Genomic DNA, 13,032 nt, shown 5'->3' with positions numbered 1-13,032 from the left:
AAGTCTCCTATGAAGCAGCAGCTAGGGAGACTATGGAGCTCAGCACTGCTGATGAAAAGCTCAAGGAAGGCGTCAAAACCAAGAAAAACAATCATACTAATTTGAAGGTGGAGGGGCAGGATGGTTCAGAGGTGCCGTTTAACATTAAGAGGCATACAGCTCTTTTATTAGTACCCTAATAAAAGCCTATTGTGAATGAGAGGGTTTGTCAGTGAGGCAGATCAATTCTGATCTGACGGGCAGCCAATCAGTGAAAAAGACACACCTGAACAGTTAGAAGTGGAGGATGAAGATACAACTGTTGTGTTCCAAGAGCAGATAGTAGGTGTCTACTAAATAGGGAACCCCTAGAATTCTGTTCCTCCAGACCAAAAAGACACTCTCCGCTAGAAAATCACAATTTGGTTCCGCCACATCCTGACTGCTGGAGTGTAGTTTCTCTACTCTTTCATTTTCTCCTTTCTCATTCCCTTACTATACACAGAGTAACTGATGTATATGCACACGCATAGTGCACTTGAAAAAAACGACAGGGCCGATGGTATGTTTTGACTGACACCAAATGAAGATGGGATGGGGAAAAATACTGGTCTGGTGAAAACATCCCCTTTATCTCCATTTGGGGCATACTCATCAACTCTTTTCTTTATACTCCAGTATATTATTTTGCTTTCATTGTCTAACAAAAATAGAACCACATAAAAATTCTTGCACTCCTTGTTTGATTGGAGGATTTTAATGTTTTCCATTTACCACTGTAAAACCAGTGACAACTTTATAACTTTTCTGTATGTAGCTGTTACACGTAGGGCAATCTCTGTTTAAGTAAGGATAAATTACTCTAAAAGAAGAAATGATCCTATATAATTTTCCCTTCAAGTCAATTGTCTTGCTGTTTAAATAAACTTCTTGTTTAAATTAAGGGTCAGGTAGACCCTTTGAGGTTTTGACAGTTAACCACAGACCTATTCAGAAAATAAAACTATACCCACAAGTTCACATCCATTTCAGGAGATTTCTGGAATTCAGTAACCTCTCTGAAGTCTAGGTTCTGAATCCCTGTCTTAGAAGGTTGAGTTGTTTTAACATGTGGCGCTAAAAGGAATAAAGCTTTCCTCTAAACATCAATACAGTATAGCTCCACCTGAAGAAAAGGCCACAGGCACCTACTGAAGAAGCAGGGCGATGAGGTAGCCGGATTCGTGAAAATTCTGGTAACACTCAAAGTGCACAGGCACAGTTTTCCTGTGAAAACACTTACAGCACTGGCAGCCTCGAGTTCTTTCTGCTTCTTCTCAAAGACATCATCATCGGCTTTATCTTTCTCAAATTCCTTCTGGCAACGGTTCAGTAGTAGCTTCCGGAAGTTCACTGTGTTACCAGGCTTGTCTGCCATGGGTACTTTCAGCTGCATCCAGATGGGAAAATGCAAATGTGGCAAGATTACTTAAAGAAATCCAATGATTTTCTCAAAATATCTATTTTCTTTATTGTGCAAAATAATGCTGACCGAACCACAGGTAAGCATTCTACAAAAGATACACGATTTAGCTTTAGGCATTTCGTGTTTTCCAATGGTTAAGGAGCTTTAAATTTTATATAGAAAAGACACACATTCCTCTCATACAAGTGTACTGCATCCTCTATGCTTGGTTGTGCCTCTAGCTGACTTTGAAATCCTTGTAATACTATTACAACTATGACTCTGCACTCCTCTAGACCTTTTTAACTGTCAAAGGTTATTATTTTTGTTTTTCAAACTACTACAGTAGGTACTTTGGTTTCAAGAATGAAACCAATAAAAATGAAATGAAGCAGGGGAGAATTTCATGGCCATAGGAAAACCGTTGGAGGTGAGATCCTTATTCTAGAAAGATGCAGAAGTGTGTGTGTGTGAGGGTCACGTTTCAGAATATTTGAGACATCTTTTCTTAAGGGGGATGTCACAACACTGTAATGCTAGTATCTGATTTGTCTACCGATACACTATGTTTACTGATTATTTCTTATGTGCCAAAAGAAAATACTAGTTCTCTATGAGTTGTCTAATAAATGTCCATCTTAGACGCATTCTTCTGATACACAGAAAGACTCAGGACAGGGAAGGGGCCGGCTGGAGGCAAGATGCTTGTAAGATGTCCATACACCTTCAAGGTTACTTCTAACTAAATACAGAGACATTCTTATTCAGAATATAAAGAAAGTGAACCAGCATAATGATTGACTAAAAGATTCTATTTTACAGACAAAATCCCGAGTACCATTTTGAACAGCCATGGCAATATGGAAAAATGATTTTCCTACAATCACAAAGTGGCTCCCAAAGTCCTGAAATACGTGGTCTTTGTCCGAGATTCAGTGGGAGAAGTTAATAAAAAACGGGATGCCTTGTATTTATATTCACAGAAGAGTCAGCAACCAGGATGGACTTTTGGACAGCTGCTGATCAAGGCTGCATGGCTAGAAACTCGAGGACTACGATGCCACAGCATGTCTGTGCTGGAGCTGACAGCACACTCTCCAGCACATTCCCAGTGAGACACGAAGACGGTTCAACAAGGCCAGCTCTTACCAACCAGAGCTCAATGTTTCATTCCACCTTTTTTTAACTTAGAGAAGAACATCAAACATGGATTCTTTTTAGACAATCACAGGAAAGCTAGCATGTCCTTATGTCCACGTTCAGGCCATACAAATACAAGTGACAACAGGTTATGTCAAAGTCAGGCCCATTCTATGATCACACAGGAGGGTAGGTTTTTAATTTATGTGTACTTTTTTGGCTTTGCAGAACCTTAGGTGCGGCATGCCAGACATTTAGTTGTGGCATGTGAGATCTAGTTTCCCAAGCAGGGATCAATCCCAGCTTTCCTGCATTGGGAGCACAGAGGGCTGGACCACCAGGGAAGTTCCAAGAGCAGGCGCTTAAATTAGCCTTAAAGAAACGAAACATGAGGGCAAAGGGTTTTCAAAGCAGAAGCCAAAAGGAGACTCAATCTTTTACTATCTACAACCTAGAATATAAAGTAGCAGCATATCTGAGAGGTTCTATGTAATAGAGCACCTGGCATGATGTTAGGTTCCAGAACAAAGCAAAGGTTCTAAAATTCAGCAGCTACATTAAATTTGCTACTGTACAGGAACTCAAATAAACACAGCAAGAGGTTTTTGCCAACTTCTTAGCATATTCACCACTGTCTATATAAACACTAAGGACATTATAGACTGATAGGATAAAAATCATCTGGGCACAATTTATCGGCCTTAAAAAGATTTTCCCTGAATTATGGATTTACTATGTAGAAGATGGGAAAAATGTGGATAATATGAACATTCAAGCCACTGTCTTAGTGAGAGGGACCAGAACTAAAATGAGTCAGAAAGGTCAAATAAATACAACTTGTGTGTTTTATTTACAGGAAGGAACAAGTAGAAATGACATAAAACAAGGGAGAATTTCCCTACACAAAATGTATTGAAGGATTTGCGTTTTATACCTTTTATGTAGAGAAGGCTATACTGAAAAGATTCGCTTACATGATTTTCTTTTTGCTTGATTTTACACGAAGGCAATTCTTTTAACCCAAATTCATTCATCATCCAAACAAGGGAGGCACAATCCCTGTGTCTAACCCGAGTGCAGCTTTAGGCATCCAATGCGATAGGTTTGCTGGAAGTGCTCTAAGTCACAGAAAATAATGTTTACCTGGCTTATTTGGAACACTCAAAATCAAAGAGCACTGGAATCCTGAGCTGTAAAATCAGGGTTTGAATCCCAGCTCTACACCTCATCAGTATGTAAATGTGAGCAAGCTACCTCATTAAGCCTTAATCCCTTCATCAGCAAAAGGATGCATTCCCGTGATTACAGACTGAGGGACACCATGAAGCAGCTGGTCCAACAGGAGCTGTGGAGGCAGTCATAATCCCAGCTTGGCCATGTGACCTTGGCCAAATCACCTAGCTTCTCTGAACTTGTATTTCTTTCTAAAATGGAGATAACATCTATCTCGTAGGACTGTTCGAAGGATTAAATGAGACAGTTTAAGTAAAACAAGTAATAGTGCCCAGAACATAGCTAAGAATTCTATAAGCTAAGAGAGCTATATTTAAATTTGGAGCTGCACTGATATGTTTATTAGTAAAATTTAAGAGAAATCTATATTGTAAAAACATAAACATCACAGGAAGTGTTTAAGTTAGTTCATAAAGCAATTAGGGAGAGAACCACAAAAGGCAAGAGAATATCTGCTATTCCAAAATGGTGGTCATGCAACAGTTCACATGTACAGGACATAAAGAACCTGTGACTGTTGTATATGCTTGTTAGGTATGTCCACACGGGAAGTATTAAAATGGAACAATCAGCAGAATGACCACAGACCTGCAAGCACATCTGTCTCTAAATGAATGAAGGTCTGGCTACACAACACCCTAAAGACTTGTTTTGGTTAACAGGGGCTGTGGAAATATGGAAATAGGCCAGGGAGGATACGGCCCGAGAACTGTGATGCACGGTAATCTTCTTCTTAAGAGATGTTAAATTCAACAAAATTATGAAACTATGATAGTATTAAGTTGACTTGTGTTGTCAGGGGACACCTGACTGGTCAGGAGACTCAGTAAACTTGGTTAGCGAGAACATGAGGAGTGAATGTCTTAGCCTGCTAGGGCTGCTATAATGAAACACCACAGACTGGGCGGCTTAAACAACGGATGTTTATTTCTCACAGTTCTGGAGGTCGGAAAGTCCAAGATCAAGGTGCAGGCGGATCTGGTTCCTGGTGAAGAAGGACCCTCTTCTTCGGATGTCTGCTGTGCAGACATCTGCCTTCTCCTCTATCCTCATGTGGTGGAAAAGAAATTCTAGTACCTCTTCCTGTTTATTAAAGGCACTAATTTCCATCACGGGAGATCCACCCTTATGACCTCAACTAAAGCTAATTACCTCTCAAAGGCCCCATCTCCTAACACCATCACACAGAGAGTTGGGCTTCAACCTACGGACTGGGGGAGAGAGAAACATTCAGTTCCTAACAGGAGAAGAGGTAGATGCTTGAAGATGTGATCGTGGATAATACCAAAAATGAAAGGTGACATGCCACAGTGAGAAGATGCTCTCTCTCAGACAACTACAATTTCATTAAACAGTAGTCTAGAATTAAAACTAAGATGCTAAGTGCTTCAGATGGGTTGTTTCGGAGATGATTCCTCCGAAAGTGAGGGAGTCAATGGGGAATATTTTATACCAAGACTGCTTGGTAAGCTAGATTTGCTGGAGGGCACCTACCTTTTAATTAAATCACGTGCCGCTGCACTACTGTAAACTAACGGTGTCCATCTCATCGCAGTGAGACCTGGCCACACGCCAGTTAGCCAGCAACCTCGGATATGAATGCTATCAGCATTACGGAGCCATTTTCTTCAAGCAACAGGATTTGTACTGCTAATGCATTTGTTAGTATGGACGGTAAATACTTCTTCTCCTTAAAAGGACCAAACTCCCTGAAAATCACCAAGGGCTGTCAGTTGTGTATTAGTTAAGTCCAACAGGAGACTAGAAAACAGAAGGACAAGTCCTGACCTTGCTTATTAGCATGCTCAGGATTTTCAGGACTGTCCCAGAACATAAAGATGCTAGTGGTAATCCATGGCCCAGTAGCTATTTTGCTTAAAGCATGTTCTGGTCTGCAGTAAAGTATCTGGAATGACTACTATAATATAAATAAGTGGTATGCCCAAACTAACTCTAAAATGTGAAGTGAAGAGCAATAAATCAATTGTTCAACAGTAACTCCTGGGTCAACAGTGATATACTATCATTTATCAGTGGTGATGTCCTGACCTTAGTAAATTCCCAACTAAAAGTGAACTTAACATGACCTGTATGTACGATAAACACATCTACCAAAACGTGTTCTATCAGATACATTCGAAGAGGTATAGAGCACTTAGGGATGTCCACAAGACTGAAAAGGGAGTGGTCAAGTTATGAAAGGGTAAGCCATTTCTCACCAATCTTCCCTTCAGTGGCACATTAAGGTGGCAACATTAAAAGTCTGGTATAACAGGACACAGAATGCAAAAATTTACCCACAGTGCCATTCTTTACAGCTGAGGTCTGCATGCCTGCCACAGCAGAGATGAAAAGTAACAAAAGCACGGTATTAAGGTGCAAAATAAACTCAAATTATACTTTCATTCATGCATTTATTCATTCACTCAAAACAATGTCTGAGGGTCTATTATGCACCAGAAACCATTTCAGGTGCTAGGAATTTAGCAGTGCCCCACTCTTAGGAACTTAGGCTCAAAAGGAGTTCCGAGTTGGGGATTTTCTTTAAATTTTGATTAAAATGAAACAGTGCAATAGATAGGACTAATAATCCAATTTAAAATTTTATTTAAGCATAGATTTAGATACAGGATAGCAATTTCTAGTGTTTGCCCTTTATTTGCCACTCAACTCAGATGTCCTCGGGGCTTCCCTGGTGGCTCAGAGGGTAAAACGTATGCCTGCAACGTGGGAGACCCAGGTTCGATCCCTGGGTCAGGAAGATCCCCTGGAATGAAATGGCAACCCACTCCAGCACTCTTGCCTGGAAAATCCCATGGACAGAGAAGCCTGGTAGGCTACAGTCCATGGAGTTACAAAGAGTGGGACACGATGAGCGACTTCACTTTCATTTTCCATTTCAGATGTTCTCCTCCTCTGAAGAGAAGCACTGAGTTCTAGTTAAATGCCCTGTAGTCTGTGAAGGGGGCTTCCCTGGTGGCTAAAGAACCCAACTGCAGTGCAGGAGACCAGGGTTCCATCCCTGGAATGGGAATATCCCCTGAAGGAGAAAATGGCAACTCACACCAGTAGTCTTGCCTAGAAAATTCCAAGGACAGAGAAGCCTGGCAGGCTACAATTTGGGAAAGAGGTCTTGCAGGTCTCTGCGGTCATTCCTACTTGAACCAGAAGCAGCAGCAACATACTCTAGAGGCCCAGGTTACTACCACTTATGATGTCTTTAAGTCTTATGTGCCAGAGGTTTCACTTAGCAGAGCCTGGCAAAAGCTGCACAGAAATCTAAACCAGTGTGTCTGTGTACACAATAAATATGGTGTGAAGTGAAGTGAAAGTTGCTCAGTTGTATCCGACTCTTTGTGACCCCATGGACTATACAGTCCATGGAATTCTCCAGGCCAGAACACTGGAGTGGGTAGCCTTTCCCTTCTCCAGGGGATCTTCCCAACCCAGGGATTGAACCTAGGTCTCCCACATTGCAGGCGGATTCTTCACCAGCTGATATGCGGAGCCAACTGGTAAAGCCAAAACTATTATATCAATTTCCTCTGTAAATCTAAAGAATTCCTTTTCAGAAAGCCTACCTACCACCCCTTAGAATGACAAGGAAAACTGACACACAACTGTATTCTCAAGCCCTCCCCTAGGCAAGACCTGCAAAGTGACTTATGGAGGTGTGTGATCAAAGTGAATGACAAAGAGGCAGAAAAAAGGCTTAAAAACTGCTCTGAGGACATTCCCTCCCAGTCCAGTGGTTAGGACTCCACACTTTCACTGCTGAGGGTGAGGGTTCGATCCCTGGTCAGGGAACTGAGACCCCAACAAGCTGTGCAGTGTGGTCAACAAAACAAAAACAAAACAACCCTGTTCTGAACATGACAGTAAGTACTCTCTTAAATCTTAAAATCTCAACAATCTAGACCAAGTTTCTCATCCTTGACACTAGGAATGCTTTGGGTTGCACAACCCTTTGTTGTAGGTGGCTGTCTTGTGTACTGTAGGATGTTCAGGAGCATCCTGGGCCTTTATGCACTAACATGCCAGTAGTCATAACCAAAAATGTCTCCATTTATTGCCCGAGGTCAGAAAAAAACCCAACCCTGAGACTTTAAAATCAGAGATCTAAGTCTCTGAGCTTGTTGTTCAGTAGCTAAGTTGTGTCTAACTCCTTATGATCCCATGGACTGCAGCACACCAGGCTTCCTTGTCCTTCACCATCTGCCAGAGTTTGCTCAAACTCATGTGCATTGAGTCATGGATGCCATCCAACCACCTCACCCTCTGTCACTGCCTTCTTGTCCTGCCTTCAGTCTTTCCCAGCATCAGGGCCTTTTCTAATGATTTGGCTCTTCACATCAGGTGGCCAAAGTACTGGAGCTTCACCTTCAGCATCAGCCCTTCCAATAAATATTCAGGGTTGATTTCCTTTATGATTGACTGGTTTGATCTCCTTGTCCTCCAAGGGACTCTCAAGAATCTTCTCCAGCACCACAGTTCAAAAGCATCAATTCTTTGGCACTCAGACTTTATAGTCCAGTTCTTCCCTGGTAGCTCAGATGGTGAAGAATCCACCTGCCATGCAGGCAAGCCGGTTTTGATCCCCGGGTGGGGAAGATTTTCTGGAGGCAGAAATGGCAACCCACTTCAATATTCTTGCTTGGGAAATTCCATGGACAGAGAAGCGTGGCGGACTACCGTCCATGGGGTTTCAAAGAGTCAAGACACGACTGAGTGACTAACACTTTCACTGGCTCTTGTTCGAACTAGGGTTCTATCATTTAACACTGGAAACCTCCATATGTATAAAATCCCTATTTAGGCAATTTTCCAACTTCCACAAAATGTTTTAAAATAGGAATAATAAAATGGTTGTGAGGATTGTATCAGTTAGATGTAACACATCCTCCCAAAATACTGCTATGATTCCTACTACTCTTTACTACTATTATTTAGAAACATGACTGTGTGGGCAATTATAACTAGATTCCAATACTTGAAATTCATGATAATCCATGCAAGTGGCCTGAGTCTATACATTCTTACGACTATGAACCAGGCCAAAGATCTTACAATTTGACCTGCAGATGTGTCTCGGTAAAACACACAGATAATGAAAGTGAAGCTACCGAAATAACTTAATGAATATAATGGATAGAAAAAGAATACCCCCTGGGTAATATCTTAATTTTTAAATTCACTCTTCATTTTCTCTCATTCTGTTGGAGGAACTGTTTCTCAAACTAACAATTATGTTAAAAACAAAACAAAACAAGTAGCACTTGTGGTGAAGAAGGACTGGAAAGTGTTGCACAGAGCAAATCCTTCTTGTTTGGTTTCACAAGAAGCATTATAACAGGAAGCCAAAACTTACAGCAAAAAAATCTGCTTAAGCTGGCCTTAGTGAAACATACACTGTCATTTCAATTTTGGACAACACTGCTCATGGATGCCATCTGAAAATAATCAGCTTAACTCCCCTTCTTCCTTTATAAAGTATAAAATAAAAGAGCACACACTCAAGGAGTCATCACTCAAGTTTGCTAAAACTTAGTATCTTGATATATGTACCTTCATCTTTCATTTTTAAGAAACTAAATATTCAAGTTAAGGGCCCTGAGTGTTTAAAAATTTTTTTCAATCTATTGCTTGCTCTTCTTCTTTTCAAAGTGTAGCTTTAAGAACATTGAAGCCTCCCAGAGCTTCACATAAATGCTTTCAAAGCACTACCACTTTCCAGCCTTCACAGTTAATCCCATTATCCTGTATTTTTATAATAACCACTTTCTCGCTTTTCTTTGTTTTACCATCCCTATATGCATTTCCAAATCCCGCATTTGTTCTTGAACTTTAAATAAACAAACAATATAACATACACTCTCGGGTCTGGCTTCTTCTGCTAAAGCTTTTTCTTGTTACAGCCATGTGCACTAAGTTATAGTTTGGTTTGACTGTCCTAGTGCGACCAGGCAACAATTCATCCATTTTACTGTTTATGGGCAGTTTCAAGTTTTTATTCATTATGAATAATGACAAACATTTTCATATGCTTCCTGGCCCATCAGAAATGTATGTTTATCTGTTGCATATATTCTTAAGAATGGAAATGCTGGTTAGAGCAAAAAAAAAAAAAAAAAAAAAAAAACCAAACAAACTCCTCCAGGTTTTGTAGATGATGCTAAACTCTTTTCCAAAGCGGAAAAAAAAGCACAACAACTCCAGGTTTTGTAGATGATGCTAAACTCTTTTCCAAAGTGACTGTTACAATTTACATTCCTACTGGCCCTGTTTGACAGCTCTGGTTGCTTCACCTATTTGCAAACATCTGCTAAATTTAGCAATCTGGTATTACTGCATGGTTTTATCTGATTTTTTTTTTTCATATTTATCGGTCATTTGGATAACGTCTCTGGTGAAATATTTAAGTCTTTTTGTCTGTTTAAAAATTAAGCTATTTTCTTACTAATGTAAGTTTTTTCAATACTTTTTTAATTATTGGAGGAAAACTGTTTTACGATCTTGTGTTGGTTTCTGCATGCAACACAAATCAGTCATAACTGTATACGCATATATCCTTCATGCGCCTCCCTCTGCCCACCCCCTCCTCACCCCCCGGGTCATCAGGCTGGGCTCCTGTGTCAGCTGCTTCACACATGGTGTATACGTGTCAATGGTACTTTCTCAACTGGTGTGTCCTCTATTGGATTTTTATGCTGCAATTATCTTCTCCTAACACGTGGCTTGCATTTTTACTTAATGGTGACATCTTTTCATGAAAAATGCTAATTTTAATGTAGTTTGATTTACGAACATTTTCTTTTGTATATGGTGACTTTTGTGTCCTAAGAAACTTGCAGACAAATTATTGTTTCTTTTTAATATGTTTTTCTTCCTGTAATTAGATTTACTAGCTTTCTTTCAGCCTTTTTAAAAAAAGCCATGCTTGGGGATTGTAGGAGATCTTTTATCATCTTTTAACCTCTCGTTAATTTTCTTTTTGGGGGTCTCAGTGCTTCAATCTGGATTCTGTACACTTACCTTCTAGTTCATAATTCTTTTCTTCAGCTGTGTCTCATCCGCTATTAAACCCTCTTACTGTTTTCTTAATTTTAATATTCAGTTTTGGAAATTCTGTTCAGTCCTTTTTATACTTTTTCTCTACTGAAATCGTCAAATCTATCACCTTTAATGTAAGCAAATTCATTTAACATCTGTGCCTGATAAAACCAGAATCTGGAGCCCAACATAGGGCATTTGCTCGTTGTTGGTTCTCATTCATACTGTCTTTTTCCCTCGTGTGCCTAATTATTATTTAAAATAAACTGTGGTATATTCTTCTGTCTTCTTTAGGCTTATTATGGTTGCTTCCTATTATTCACTATTAAAATCAATACATAAACATTCTAATATATGATTCCCTGTGCACAAATGGGAATTTCTCTGGGATATACACCAAGAAGTGAAATTACTGGGGAACAGCATATGAACATCTTCACAACTGTTGTCTAATTACTCTCCAAAGTGATCATGCTCATCTTTGCTTTTTACCCTCACTCTCATGGATGTGACTTGCACAGAACTGTATCTTGTCATTTCTTGTTACTAATAATGAATAACACTGAGTATCTTTTAAGTTTATGAGCCAATGGATTTCATTTCTATGAACTGTCCATTTTTTATATTGGGCTTTTTTTTTTTTCTTACTGATTTGCTTTCTTCCCCTTGAGCTCTGGATTCTAACATTTTGGCAGCTATATGCATTTCAGATATATTCTCCCAGGCTGTGGCTTTACCTTTTTATTTTATTTATAGCATCAATTTCTGCACCAAGGGTTATACATTTTAACAGTTGTATTTGATATTTTCCTCCTTTATATTTATTTTGCATCTTGCTGAAGAAATTTTCACCCAAAGTTCATGAAGATAGCCTTCTTTTTCTACTAAGAGATTAGCTTTTCATATTTAGGTTTTCGTTATTTTTATGGCTGTTTGATTTTTGTATTTGGTTTGTATTAGAAATTTATGAATAGTCCCACTGCCAACCTTAAGTAAAACAAATCACTGATAAATAAAACAAACCTCAAAAGTAAGTTAGCTATGATGTTAGAAGTTAGGACAGTGGTCATCTTTAAGGAAGAAAGGTACAATTACATTTATTGACCAGAGAGTTAGGTATGTTCACTTTGCTGATATACAATGAAATATACACTAATGTGGTAGCTTAAAATTAAACATTATGAAAGTATTTAAATCATTAATTCATATTTAACTTATATGCAGAGTACATTATGCGAAATGCTGGGCTGGATGAAGCACAAGCTGGAATCAAGACTGTCAGGAGAAATAGCAATAACCTCAGATATGCAGATAACACCACCCTTATGGCAGAAAGCGAAGAACTAAAGAGCATCTTGATAAAAGTGAAAGAGGAGAATGAAAAAGTTGGCTTAAAGCTCAACACTCAGAAAACTAAGATCATGGCATCTAGTCCCATAACTTCATGGCAAACAGATGGGGAAACAGTGGCTGACTTTATTTTGGGGGCTCCAAAATCACTGAAGATGGTGATTGCAGCCATGAAATTAAAAGACACTTACTCCATGGAAGGAAAGTTATGACCAACCTAGACAGCATATTAAAAGGCAGAGACATTACTTTGTCAACAAAGGTCCGTCTAGTCAAGGCTATGGTTTTTCCAGTGGTCATGTATGGATGTCAGAGTTGGGCTATAAAGAAAGCTGAGCACCGAAGAATTGATCCTTTTGAACTGTGGTGTTGGAGAAGACTCTTGAGAGTCCCTTGGACTGCAAGGAGATCCAACCAGTCAGTTCTAAAGGAGATCAGTCCTGAATATTCATTGGAAGGACTGATCTTGTAGCTGAAACTTCAATATTTTGGCCACCTGATGCAAAGAGCTGACTCATTTGAAAACACCCTGATGCTGGGAAAGATTGAGGGCAGGAGGAGAAGGGGACGACAAAGGATGAGATGGTTGGATGGCATCACTGACTCGATGGACATGGGTTTGGGTGGACTCTGGGAGTTGGTGATGGACAGGGAGGCCTGGCATGCTACAGTTCATGGGGTCGCAAAGAGTCAGACACGAATGAGCAACTGAACTGAACTGAATTTAACAAAAACTATTAACAAGCAATTTTCCTTCTTCCAAACTATTTGTACTTGTGTTATACTTCAATAAAAAAGCTTAAAAATAAATACTCTTTGGTATGTAACTTTGGGGG

General features: G+C 39.6%; 1 protein-coding gene and 1 pseudogene across 50 annotated transcripts in view; one reads left to right on the top strand and one right to left on the bottom strand.

Annotated features, from left to right (window-relative positions):
- EIF4G3 (eukaryotic translation initiation factor 4 gamma 3) overlaps positions 1-13,032 on the bottom strand; it is a 356,271-nt gene that overhangs the window by 47,271 nt on the left and 295,968 nt on the right. For all 50 annotated transcript variants that reach the window (XM_060410690.1, XM_042244658.2, XM_060410702.1 and 47 more), the window contains one exon: positions 1,262-1,408. In XM_060410690.1, the coding sequence (XP_060266673.1) occupies positions 1,262-1,408 (147 nt within the window). The remainder of the gene's footprint in view (positions 1-1,261; positions 1,409-13,032) is intronic.
- LOC105606988 (small ubiquitin-related modifier 2-like) lies at positions 33-336 on the top strand (annotated as a pseudogene).

The sequence above is a fragment of the Ovis aries genome, chromosome 2 (genome assembly GCF_016772045.2).
Source record: "Ovis aries strain OAR_USU_Benz2616 breed Rambouillet chromosome 2, ARS-UI_Ramb_v3.0, whole genome shotgun sequence".
NCBI classification, from domain to species: domain Eukaryota; kingdom Metazoa; phylum Chordata; class Mammalia; order Artiodactyla; family Bovidae; genus Ovis; species Ovis aries.
Note: the sequence above shows the minus strand (reverse complement) of the source record. Positions and strands in the feature narration are given on the sequence as shown.